The sequence below is a fragment of the Micropterus salmoides genome, unplaced genomic scaffold (assembly GCF_014851395.1).
Source record: "Micropterus salmoides isolate LMB-PRFRI ecotype aquatic unplaced genomic scaffold, ASM1485139v1 Ms_hic_scaffold_6, whole genome shotgun sequence".
NCBI classification, from domain to species: domain Eukaryota; kingdom Metazoa; phylum Chordata; class Actinopteri; order Centrarchiformes; family Centrarchidae; genus Micropterus; species Micropterus salmoides.
In genome coordinates, this window is record NW_024044348.1 from 29485670 (window position 1) to 29497730 (window position 12061).

The following is a 12061-nucleotide window of genomic DNA, read 5'->3' on the forward strand; positions in this document are numbered from 1 at the left end:
CAGATTTATCATTGTAGATCTGTAGATTTCATGTGCGACAATGATAATTCTGCAGATTTGTTTTAGCGAAGGGACCCTGTTTCAGCGGTGCCACAGGTACTGAAGTGGCATTTAATTTAAGCCCACTAAAAGTTGAAAGGATATTCCCAATGTTACCATGCATGTGTGAATGTCAAAACAGCAGTATTTGTTATTCAAATGACAATGCTTTTTCCAACAGTGTATTGGTACTTTTACAAGGTAGAGAGATGTTACACTAAAACCCTAGGTTCACAACTGAGTTGATCACACTTTAAGACAAACTCAAATTCCCATGACAGTAAGTTTTTAGGACTGTGGAAACTACTATGTTATTGTGACATGACTGTACAAAATCCCTGAGGGTTTTACTTCAATAAATAAATTATTTTATTACAAAAAACAATTAAAAAAACATACTGCAAATACTGTTATAGAATTTGTGTCTACATCCTACTATTGGCTGGTTGCAGCCATGATACAAATCATCACATACATGGTTTTACATCTCTAGCAGTCAAACAGGTAAATCATTAGGAATATCAGTTTGGTCTGAATCATCACTGTTAGGTAGAATTAAACATGATGGAGGTCTGATCCTTCAAAAGTCTGGAGACATTTTCTGCCCAGGTGGTAAAACGAAAATATTTCAAGTGAAATTTCACTTTCACGTTTTCATTTTTGGCATGCACACGTTAAAGACACCTCAACTAATTTCAGTCAGATCAATATTAGCTGACTCGTGGATTCCACTTGTGTCAATATAGCTAATCCAAAACACACTGAAAAACTTCCAGGTTTAAAAAAAAAGAGAAAAAGAAATACTATTTTCAAGGATTGAAAATTTTGAAAGTAAGACAGCAGTGCTTACTGAGTTTCTAAGAGCTGCTGGCAGCAGCAATTCATGTCCACTAAACATCCACAAAATGTGCCAAAGTGAAATATCACTTTTAAGGAATTGTTTGACTTTTTGGTAAATAAGCTTTAAATTTGCCTTCTTGCCCAGAGTTAGAAGGGAAGATCAATACCACTCTCATGTTTCTCCTGTAAACGTGAAGCTGGATTCAGCAACCAGTTAACTGAACTTAGCATAAACATGGGAAAAAGAGAGAAACAGGTAATTCAGTTTACGCATGGTTATGTGATGGACTATATCTTGCAGTAACGACCTGAAATCTCTGCTGGTTGCCAGCCTAGTGCTCTAATACAAGAAATAGTCTATCCCAGACGCCCCCTATAAAACAGCAAAATATTGTTTTATCACTGTTTTTTGTACAAATGAGATATAACAGATTAATGAGTGGCCTTCAGGCTGGCTGTTTCCCCAATTTCTAGTATTTATGCTATGCTAAGCAAACCAGCTGCTGGCGAGTGGTATCAGTCTTCTGATTTAACTCTCGGCAAAAAGTGAATAAGCATATTTCCCAAAACATTAAGCTATCTCTATAGGTAAAAACTAATAAGTCAATGCACCGACGCATGATATGAAAACAGGCACAAACCATTGATAATACAGAAAAAACAGCATCATTGAACGTAAAAGACTTATGTCCAGTTTGTATTGGGGAAAATACTTTCAAACGGCACTTACTGACAATAGTTATGAAAACTCTTAGTAAAGTCTGTTCAAGGTATTTACAAAGTGTCCATGCCAGCAGGGCAGGTGTGGTGGGCGGTGTAAGTCTTCTCATGATGTCCTGGTCCGTAGAGAGCTCATCCTGAGGACAGTGAGCTCGGCTACATCTGCATCCTGCATCTCCACCTCTTGTTGGCAGCTTTCTCTGATTACATACACTATGAGACCCATACAGATGAAAATGAGGAGGACTATGCCTATAACCTGGGGTCCAAAAAAGTAAAGTAACACTGTTTAGTAAACATCCAAAGAAAATGTGTATTTTTGATTAGCTAATATAATAACAGAGCTATATGAATAGTTTCCAGAGGGTAATGGCATAACATTATGGCTATATTCTCTACAGTGCAGACTCTGTGGGGGAGTTTCAATCCAATCATCCTCCTTAATCTTTTGTAAACTAGAAAATATTCAACTCACCTGAGAAAAAACAAACAGCTGCTGTGAGCGGAGCATTAGTTCTTGTGGGGTGACATCTCCCTCACTAATTGGCTCACACCACTTCTGCGGAGCTGCCTTGTCAACTAGTACAAATCTACCCTCCCAGTCTGTCATAGCACAAGCAAAGTATTGGCCATCGAGGAACAACAAAATCAGCCACACGATAGCAGGGACAAAACTGGAGAGGGAAACACTTTTCCTGCACCACGTATCACATCTGCATCCTTGAATGATCAGCATCAAGGTGAAGGCCATGACGGCAGGAATGATGAAGAAGGCTGATGAAAACACTCCGTTCCATGTAGGGTTGCAAGGACACTCAAACTCCAGCTCCACCAGCTTCTCTAGTCCCATGAGGATAAAGCCAAACGCCACATTTGATACCAGAGGACTGTTGCTAAGTTCATTTTTCAGCCTGGTAAGCCATTGTTGTCTACTTTCCATACTAGATTGACCGAAAAATGAAGACAGTCGTTGTAAAAAGCCCAAAAGAGGGTCCACCGTTGTGAACACATTGGCAACAGCTAAGTGATGCGTAATTAACGCATCCAGGGGTAAGTTTTCCCCTCGGGCAAAATGCCACAGTTCCACTCTGATTGGTTTTGAACAAAGGAGGGTGTGTCGTCTGCTCTGACATTTCTCTAGCGGATTGGTCTGTGCAAGGTTTCAGGTGGGGTTACATTTTAAATGTGGTCTCCCATGGACAAACTGGAGGGAGGGCTGTAAAGTGGAGGGAAGTTTGTTCTGCAGTTGAGCACAGACTGGCCATTTGCAATAGGACAGCAAAAAAACAATGCATGCATGTTGGTGCAAGCATATATTAAAGGGCAAGCCAGTACATACAAGAATCAAATTACAGACCCGCATTTTCACTCAAACTAAACAAGGAGATGTCACAATAAAAACAATTTCGACTAAAGAAGAAAGAAAAAGCAACTAAAGAAATGTCACTGAATTTACTAAATAAAACTACAAGCCTAGTTATAAATGAATCACGTGCTCAGATGTGTTTTGTTTTATATGTCACAATTGTCCTCAATTAAAAAAGGAGATGCATGCTGACTCTTATTCAGTTCACCTCAACTGGCCACATGAGGTCGCCCATGTTGCAGCGCTTAAGGATATTAAGGCTAGAGAGGATTACAGGAGGCCATGTTGAACTTTCAAGGGGATGTGGTGTACATACAGCTTGAGCACACCCAGGCCACCAATGTGATGACATAATTCATAAATGACCTCAGTGAGCTCAAGAGCATCACCATAATCTCCTCACATTAAAACCTGACAAGGGAATGTACTTAGGCACTGTGAAACAGGCGTGATGTGACTGGTGAAAGCTGCGTCTGGATTTCCTGTCAATTCATCTACATAGCTATTCCGAGTTTTGTTTTGTTTTTTAAATGTAACTGTCCAAATCTTGCCTGTTAATATCTGACATTTGTTCTGCATTGTTTGTGACAAATCTGACTTGGCCACTGGTGATAAACGAGCTGACAATTTATAGTTGCACTAATATTGCAACAGCTGTTGAAAATAGTTAGGAAGTCATACAGGCCAGGTTATTACTGTAGTCGCCGACAGGTCAGCGAATACTGTGTGAGCAGGAAAACATCCTCCAAATGACCGATGATGAAAATGTGCACCTGTCATCCTATAAGCTATATATATATATAAAACAGCTTATCCGCGGACACGGAAATGAAGGCTGATAATAATTGCCTGAATTCAGAAACAACATCAATTAGGCTACATACGTGTTATATGTGTGTGTGTGTGTGTGTGTGTGTGTGTGTGTGTGTGTGTGTGTGTGTCTGTGTGTCTGTGTGTTTATCCACGGTCATGAGCGCATAGGGCACGCGCAGCTTGTCGTTGCTACCGTTGGTGTCCTAACAGCATCTGTTCCTCTCTTTGGAACAGACTTATGTTTCGGCTACATCAGTTCTCGTCGGAAATAATTTGTGCGCTACTTTCATTTTAATCACCGAGCCGTGACTTGCGACGCGCAAATGCGCATCGGTCCGCGCATCTTTGAATCTTCAGAACTACACTGTGGACACAATCTCCCTGGCATCCGAAGACCTCTCCTCCGCAATCCGACGAGGCTTCTTCACCGCCTATGGCCGCACATCGGCATCCTTGAGCCGCTGGCCTCGTCCCGGACCTTTCACCCATCGCTGTCCTCCAAAGGTCTTTGAATCAGGGAGACATCTGGAAACACTTTTTTTAATTTTAAATAATCCTTGGCTGGCTATTTTAAAGCACCCGGTGCTATGCTGGGCCCATCTCTCTAGATCTTGTGATTAATACACGATCTCTCCTCCCACATTCGTCCGACCGAGACCCTGGTACTCTCATCGAGTCCCGACAATGCATCCTAACGCAGTGATGCTGGCGGTGGTCCTTTTGGGGAACTTGATGCTGCCTTTCATCTCGGCTCAAAACGGTAAGAAAGCAGATGTGGCCCGCCGTAATTGTAAACATCGCATTTAAAGGAAAGTGACTTGACTTGTGGGAAGAAGACAGTCGAGCGAAATGTTTTCTAGAGGATTTTGAGAATGACTGCGTTAAAGCTAGGCTACTAATAGTTTCACGCATCTCGACAACAAGGCCAGAAGTGGTGACCAACAAATCTTATTAAATAACTGATGAGAAAATGTAACCTTTAGCCTACTGGAGCTCTTAACTCAGAAAACAGAAAGAAAAGTGACGTTGTTGTGACAATTTTTTTTGCAAGGTTATTGACTGTCAACTGAGTAAGTGTGTGTCTGTATGAGGAATTAATTGCCACTTCCTGGCAAGTCGAATATGTTTTGAAATAGACAAAGGAGAAGTGTTGCTGGGAACCAAACTAAAGTTTGTACCCTCATGGAATAGCCTAAGTTTTGAATATTTAGATATAGAAGTAGCCTATGGGTAGGCGTGGGTTGCCAGTGTGCAGTATGTTTTGTCAAAGTGGGTTGGGGAGCAGAGTGCAACCCCATCCTGCTCTGGATGCTGATCAAGTAACATTATCAACAGCGAACAGGGGCTAAAGGCTTGCCCAGTGCATGCTGTAAATATTGCAAATACAAGGCCCTTGTGAACCACAGTTGCTGGGCCTGTGCATCTATTTGATTGATAAAACTTCTCCCCTATTATACCACATTTCCTGTCATGCCCGCTTAAGTGGCTCTTTCTTGCTCAACTTGTTCAGTCTGCAGTTATTGCAAAACTAAATGCATTCACAACACCCTTATACCCCTTTCTGTCTGTTTCCAAATGTTTAAAGGGAGGGAATACAATACAAAATTCAAGTCACAATTTGTGACTTGAATTTCAAAGGATTACTGTAATAAAAGTGACATGATTTGGTTAAAGTGAATGTCCATAGCATGCTTTTGGTTGTTCCAGGCTGTCCTCCTCTGATACAGCATGTCCTGACTTCAAATTGTGTTGAATCACATCACCCAGAGGGACACACAAATCATCAGCCGTTCATGAAATGAAAGTGGAATCTTTTGAATCTTTAGTTTTTCATAAAAAAAACAAACAACCCTCAATAGGTCCCTTGAGCAACCCTGACATGCTTATGAAGACATTGCCGCTTTCTTATACAAATGTAATCAATCTATTTCAGTTGTTGTTAACAAAATAATCACTGCCTGTAGTCATTTCATTTAAGCTTCTATACCCACATGCCAAGGCCCCTGTGTTGACAAATCAATATCAATGACATGGTCTAATCCCCTTTCAGAGAAAAATAAGGCAGAGAACTGTCTCCGCATACTTATAATATTAAATGCTTAATGTCCACCTCGTCTTTTCTGCGGGATAATCAGACACCCACTATGCAAGACTTAATAAGACATGTATTTGATAGGATGAGAAGGTTGTGAAAACCCTCTCACCAGCACTGTCCTATCTTTTAAAGATGCATTTTTGAATACTGAGTCAATGCAACTAAACAAGAGTAATATACTGGAACAGTTTGTACTATTTTTGTGTAATACTAGTAAAACACAATATGCAGAAATGAAAGACGCGCAATAAGCAGATCACTTTACAAGAAAGCACAGAAGCAACCTACATCTTCAGCTTGTACAGAGACAAAAAAACCCTTCAAAATACCACAGCAGTTATATAACAAACTATCATCCTCTGAATTCCTTTCTTTCTTCATTGTTAATTTCTTGAAGGTGCTTGAAGTGTGTGCGCGCACAGTGAGGCGTTCTCTGATCTTGCCATCGGGAAAACCAAATACCCAATAAGCCCTCTATTGTTTGATAAAGCTCAAGCAAAGGCATTCCAAACACTTCCTGTGGTCTTTGCCCAGTGTTAGTGTCCACTCACTGAGGCCTAGTTCACACCACAGAAACACACGCACACACATATACAGGGGTCAGTGGGAGACAGGCTGGTGCCACCCAGTTACTCACTGTGTCTGTGCCTTATCTGTTTTATTTAGAAATCCTAAATTCACAGCTAATCTAAAGACACCCTACATTCATTTCAAGTTTGATCACAGCTGTAATAAGCTACAGTTAGTGTTTAAAACCCTTGGTAATATTCTGATATTTGCTCACATCGCATGCTTCTGAAAAGCCATTTCATTCCTCTCTCACAGTTCAGATTAAGGGTAATCGGTGCATGGCTTCTTATGCAATCCTAGATTTTCCTGTGATATTACAGAGTTCAGGCAGTGGCACGGGGAGAAAAATAATTATAAGTGCATGAGATGTAATCACTCTATCTGGGAAGCAGGGGGAATTCATGCCATTATTTCCTCGTGTTCAGGGAAAAGTAGGTCTACTATAGGTGGCGAGTTTCTGTGACAGATATTTGGAGGACTGTAAATAGCATCCGTCCATTCTGCCTCGTTTCTATTTTTACCACCGAGACACAGCACCGAGAACTGTGGCTTTAAGGTCCTTTTGTGAAAGTGAATTCATTAACTCTTAATGGACGGCCTCCTTGTGCACAGCTGCACAGCCTTCTAAAGACTTGCTAGGTGGCTGTTAACCATTTAAGCTGAGAGATGATGTGATCTTTATGCAAAGAAAATAAAGGTTGCCGAGGAGATTGCTGACCTGAGGAAGTGCATTTGTGCCTTACATAGTTTCCTCCTGCAAAGCACAGGTTCCTTGTGCTGCCAACATTGTTGTATTATCGCTGCCTGTGCAAATCAAAACATACATGTCAAGACAAACTTTAGAATAATGAAATGAGCTGATATAATTACTGCCATGCTAAAAAATAACCATATGTTTTCTTTCATTTAACTCGTCATAACCCCCAGGTTAGCAGTTGCTTAAGAACGAGCACACATTCAACAGCCATGATTGGTTCTTGTTAAGGTTATACAATGGAACTATACAGACATGATGTAGACAAAGCTACGCTCACAGGTATTGCAATATATAATGCAATTACACTATGCAGGTTTTTTGGGCAATATGTGGTCCTCTAATTTTTCTTTATGCCACTTGTGCATTATCATCAACAGGGGCCAACATCACATTTTAAAGGATAATTTTGGTATTTTTAAAACTGGCTCCTATTTTCACATTTTGGTGTCGATATGAGTAGTAGGTAAAGTTTTGGAATCCGTGCAGTAGATGGTTTCAGCTGTCAGCTTGTCCATTATCATGTTTCTGTCCAGGCTCTGGACAAAGGCACATTTGTGAGTCTGGAAAATATGCTGTAGGACTCAAGCCAGCACTTACTCTGAGTCATGCTTGCCCACTGTGAAATCTGATATGGACTGCACTGATTAGGGCCAGCATCACACTGTATAAAACACAATGCAGGTACACTGATGCACAACTGTAAGATGATGTTTTTCTAAAATAGTGATTTGTCCAGGGAAGGGTTTGCTGAGCATGCATGCTTTTTTTTTCAGCATCACCCTGTTCCATGTTCATACACCGCTAGAAGTTCCTCAGTGTAGTCACAGCCCTGCACTACTGGCTGTTTCACCGGAACCACTGTGGTTAAGTGTGCTGCACAAAGGCAGCTCAGACAGAATACTCAAAGAGGTAACTGTCATTTATACATGGCCCGATTTTCCCCACTGGCCTGGGTTTAACAGGTGACCTAGCAGACACAAGGTTGCTTTTTTTTACCTTGAGGCTTGTGCCAGCTGATATTCAGCATTCCAGAGTCATTTAAGTTGACAAATAATAATACTTGGGAGTGCGTATGAGGTAGGGGAAGAAAACAATCAGTAGTGGAAGAGACTCTCCTGGAGGTGTGATTTTCATTTTAGAATTATCATGTTATTTCGATCATGTGAACCAGTGTCCCATGATGCATCTGTCTCCACTCTGCGCTTCTCTGATTTGACATCAAATCATTTGAATTCCCTTGTTTTGACCTCTGAAAGAGAAATAGGAAGTACTCTCTGGTTGTGATTAGAGGATGGGATTAGAGCATTTCTACCCAGCACAAGGGTTATTGGGATTTAAATCTCATTAAACTGTTGCCTCTCTTTCTGTGATCTGAATGACAGACTCAAGTATTACCAGTGAAATGAAAATGGCCAGCGCACTTTTTCTGGAAATTCAGTTTTGCAAATAATAGAAATACCTTCCTCTATTGCAGGGACACCAAATAAGGTATAAATGTCTGTGAGACTATTACCACTCTGTCATCAGTGTGTTCAGGGCTATACATCATCAAAGCCTCCCTGACACAAATTTAGCTGCACAAATCATACCAAGTGTATTCAAAGTGTTGGAAGTTCTTATGTGAATACTTCATGAATGTTTAAGCAAATAGCAGTTTGTTTAAACTGTTCTATTTTAACCTAATAGCAGATCAGTATTACATCTTAATTGAGTTGTAAACATTATATTGCATGATTAATACTAGTGCTAGGCAATGATTAAAATTTTTAATCACGATTAATCACATCACTTTCTTGTGATTAATTACGATTAATCGCATTGTTATGCGCAAAATTGAATAATGAATTATTAAGTAGTGTATTGCGCACTTTTAATTTAAATGTACTGCTATGTGCACAAAAATGCACCAAAACGAGGTTTGTGGTTAAACAAATAAGGTGCTTTTTAACAGCAGTATTGCCTTTACACAGTAGCAATAAAATATTTCTTGTAAATCTCAACTTAAACTTTAATGTAATCAAATCAAATAGCAAACCAAAGCTATTTGCCACTGCCAGGACATTACCTTTTATAGCTTGCTAAAACAAGTTACCATCAGAGTCCTGTTTTCTTGGCGGGGGGGTTCTGAACAGGTATCAGCAGAAACATTTTTCTTTTATCAGGGAGCAGCATAAACAGTCTAGGGCCTATGTTCAGTATGTCTACGTTGTGATTATAAGGAGGTTCCTAAGATCGACATCTTCCCCAATACTAATCAGCATGCATTGTGTAGCAGTCCACTTCGCTATGGCATTTGATCGCTTGTCTTGCTTTTGTTTATATACTTCTCCCACATGCTGCATCCAACGTAGTCTGCCGAAGCCTCCCTCCACTGCTTGTTTGGGTGGGTGATTTGCAGGCTGATCAACATCTCACCCCTCCTGTGACCCATGGTTTGACTGTATGTGTATTCAGAGCTAGTGAGCAACAGACTTTCAAAATAATAATAATAAAAACTGCGTTAACGTGCTATAAAAAAATTGTCGGCGTTAATTAATTAATGCATTAACGTGACAATAATGCCTTAACGTGCCCAGCCCTAATTAATACACATTTAGTTAGCATTCTGTGCTATGTTATGCCAATATTGATCTCACTACATTTGCTTGTAGGAACAGAAAATGGCTTTCTAGGACTTACATTGGGTTTATTGCATTTATTGGTCTCTCAAAGGTGCCGTAGATGCTCATTTTCAGGTTCATACTTGTATTAAGGGTTTCTACTAGAAAATGTTCACATGCTTTAATGTTCAAAAACCACATTATATTTCTCATACTGTCCACTGCTTCAGCACCTCCGCTTTTCCCTCTGATGCTCTCTGTTTTGCCTTCACTTTTGCTGATTTACGGAGTTTATTTGTTACTGGTTACTTTACCAGCAGCAGCTACTAAGTTAGCTTCTCAGTTAGCCGTGCAGCTAGCCATCCTATTGCTGATTTTGCCCAGACTGGAAGCTTGGTGCCTGGGGTATGTTCGTGTTTACACCTCTAACATTACTACAGAAGCTTTGGACTGCTGGTTCAGAGCCAGCTTAGCATAAATCACTGAGTTGAGGCAGAGCAGCCAGAGGACATCAGAGGGAACACCAGAAAATATTTACCTATCCTTCACAACCATAAAAGAACTTTCTATGAGACATCCTACACTGCACTGCATAACCTAAAGCTCTGCCTCTATTAGCTCGTTTGACTGCTTCTTGGTGGTGATGTGCAGATCGATACTAATGTATCGATATTTCTGATACCAACGTTTCCTGCTCTAGGATCGATAGTCAAATAAAAGGATCAATATCTAAACTCAGTAATTTGGAGTGAGAGTGTGTTTTATTTAAGTATCTTACTGTCACCTGGATTGTCTAATTATACTCGGTTGATAGGAACTACTTCTCTTTCCACCTGTCAAAGTCATGCTTGCGCTATGGCTTTGTGATGGAGGGTCTATGAAGTGAACTGACTATGGCTGACTGTACAAGCAAACACATCTGGCTTTATTTTAGCTGTGTATGGCAAGCATTTATTCCTTAAAACTTACTAGTCACTATTTAAAAAAGCTACTAGTAGCTTACTTATTTATTAGTTACTAGTAAATAATGGAATAGTTACAGTGAGGAAAATAAGTATTTGAACACCCTGCTATTTTGCAAGTTGTCCCACTTAGAAATCATGGAGGGGTCTGAAATTGTCATCGTAGGTGCATGTCCACTGTGAGAAACATAATCTAAAAAAAAAATCCAGAAATCACAATGTATGATTTTTTAACTATTTATTTGTATGATACAGCTGCAAATAAGTATTTGAACACCTGTCTATCAGCTAGAATTCTGACTCAAAGACCTGTTAGTCTGCCTTCAAAATGTCCACCTCCACTCCATTTATTATCCTAAATTAGATGCACCTGTTTGAGGTCGTTAGCTGCATAAAGACACCTGTCCACCCCATACAATCAGTAAGAATCCAACTACTAACATGGCCAAGACCAAAGAGCTGTCCAAAGACACTAGAGACAAAATTGTACACCTCCACAAGGCTGGAAAGGGCTACGGGGAAATTGCCAAGCAGCTTGGTGAAAAAAGGTCCACTGTTGGAGCAATTATTAGAAAATGGAAGAAGCTAAACATGACTGTCAATCTCCCTCGGACTGGGGCTCCATGCAAGATCTCACCTCGTGGGGTCTCAATGATCCTAAGAAAGGTGAGAAATCAGCCCAGAACTACACGGGAGGAGCTGGTCAATGACCTGAAAAGAGCTGGGGCCGCCGTTTCCAAGGTTACTGTTGGTAATACACTAAGAAATCACGCATGGCACGGAAGGTTCCCCTGCTTAAACCAGCACATGTCAAGGCCCGTCTTCAGTTTGCCAATGACCATTTGGATGATCCAGAGGAGTCATGGGAGAAAGTCATGTGGTCAGATGAGACCAAAATAGAAGTTTTTGGTCATAATTCCACTAACCGTGTTTGGAGGAAGAAGAATGATGAGCACCATCCCAAGAACACCATCCCTACTGTGAAGCATGGGGGTGGTAGCATCATGCTTTGGGGGTGTTTTTCTGCACATGGGACAGGGCGACTGCACTGTATTAAGGAGAGGATGACCGGGGCCATGTATTGCGAGATTTTGGGGAACAACCTCCTTCCCTCAGTTAGAGCATTAAAGATGGGTCGAGGCTGGGTCTTCCAACATGACAATGACCCGAAACACAGCCAGGATAACCAAGGAGTGGCTCTGTAAGAAGCATATCAAGGTTCTGGCGTGGCCTAGCCAGTCTCCAGACCTAAACCCAATAGAGAATCTTTGGAGGGAGCTCAAACTCCGTGTTTCTCAG

The 12061-nt window shown here is 40.8% G+C and overlaps 2 protein-coding genes across 4 annotated transcripts in view; one reads left to right on the forward strand and one right to left on the reverse strand.

The window, feature by feature from the left end:
- Positions 1-1563: 1563 nt before the first annotated feature.
- On the reverse strand, positions 1564-3145 carry LOC119890518 (calcium homeostasis modulator protein 6). Its single transcript, XM_038701824.1, has 2 exons — positions 2075-3145; positions 1564-1858 (listed from the first exon to the last, which is right to left on the reverse strand). Exons 1-2 carry the CDS (start codon positions 2537-2539, stop codon positions 1706-1708), a joined length of 618 nt encoding a protein of 205 aa, XP_038557752.1. The 5' UTR covers positions 2540-3145; the 3' UTR covers positions 1564-1705.
- A 793-nt stretch (positions 3146-3938) lies between these two features.
- Positions 3939-12061, forward strand: part of nptnb (neuroplastin b) — a 41162-nt gene continuing 33039 nt past the window's right edge. Inside the window, exon 1 of one of the 3 annotated variants that reach the window (XM_038701826.1) lies at positions 3939-4538. In XM_038701826.1, the coding sequence (XP_038557754.1) occupies positions 4463-4538 (76 nt within the window). In that variant the 5' untranslated portion in view covers positions 3939-4462. The remainder of the gene's footprint in view (positions 4539-12061) is intronic. The other 2 variants (XM_038701825.1, XM_038701827.1) reach the window with 2 other exon arrangements.

Coding starts and splice junctions, on each gene's coding strand:
- LOC119890518 (XM_038701824.1), bottom strand. CDS start 2,539: ATGGAAAGTAGACAACAATGGCTTACCAGGCTGAAAAATGAACTTAGC. Junction 1,859..2,074: donor AGCTGTTTGTTTTTTCTCAG/GTGAGTTGAATA, acceptor TTTGGACCCCAG/GTTATAGGCATAGTCCTCCT.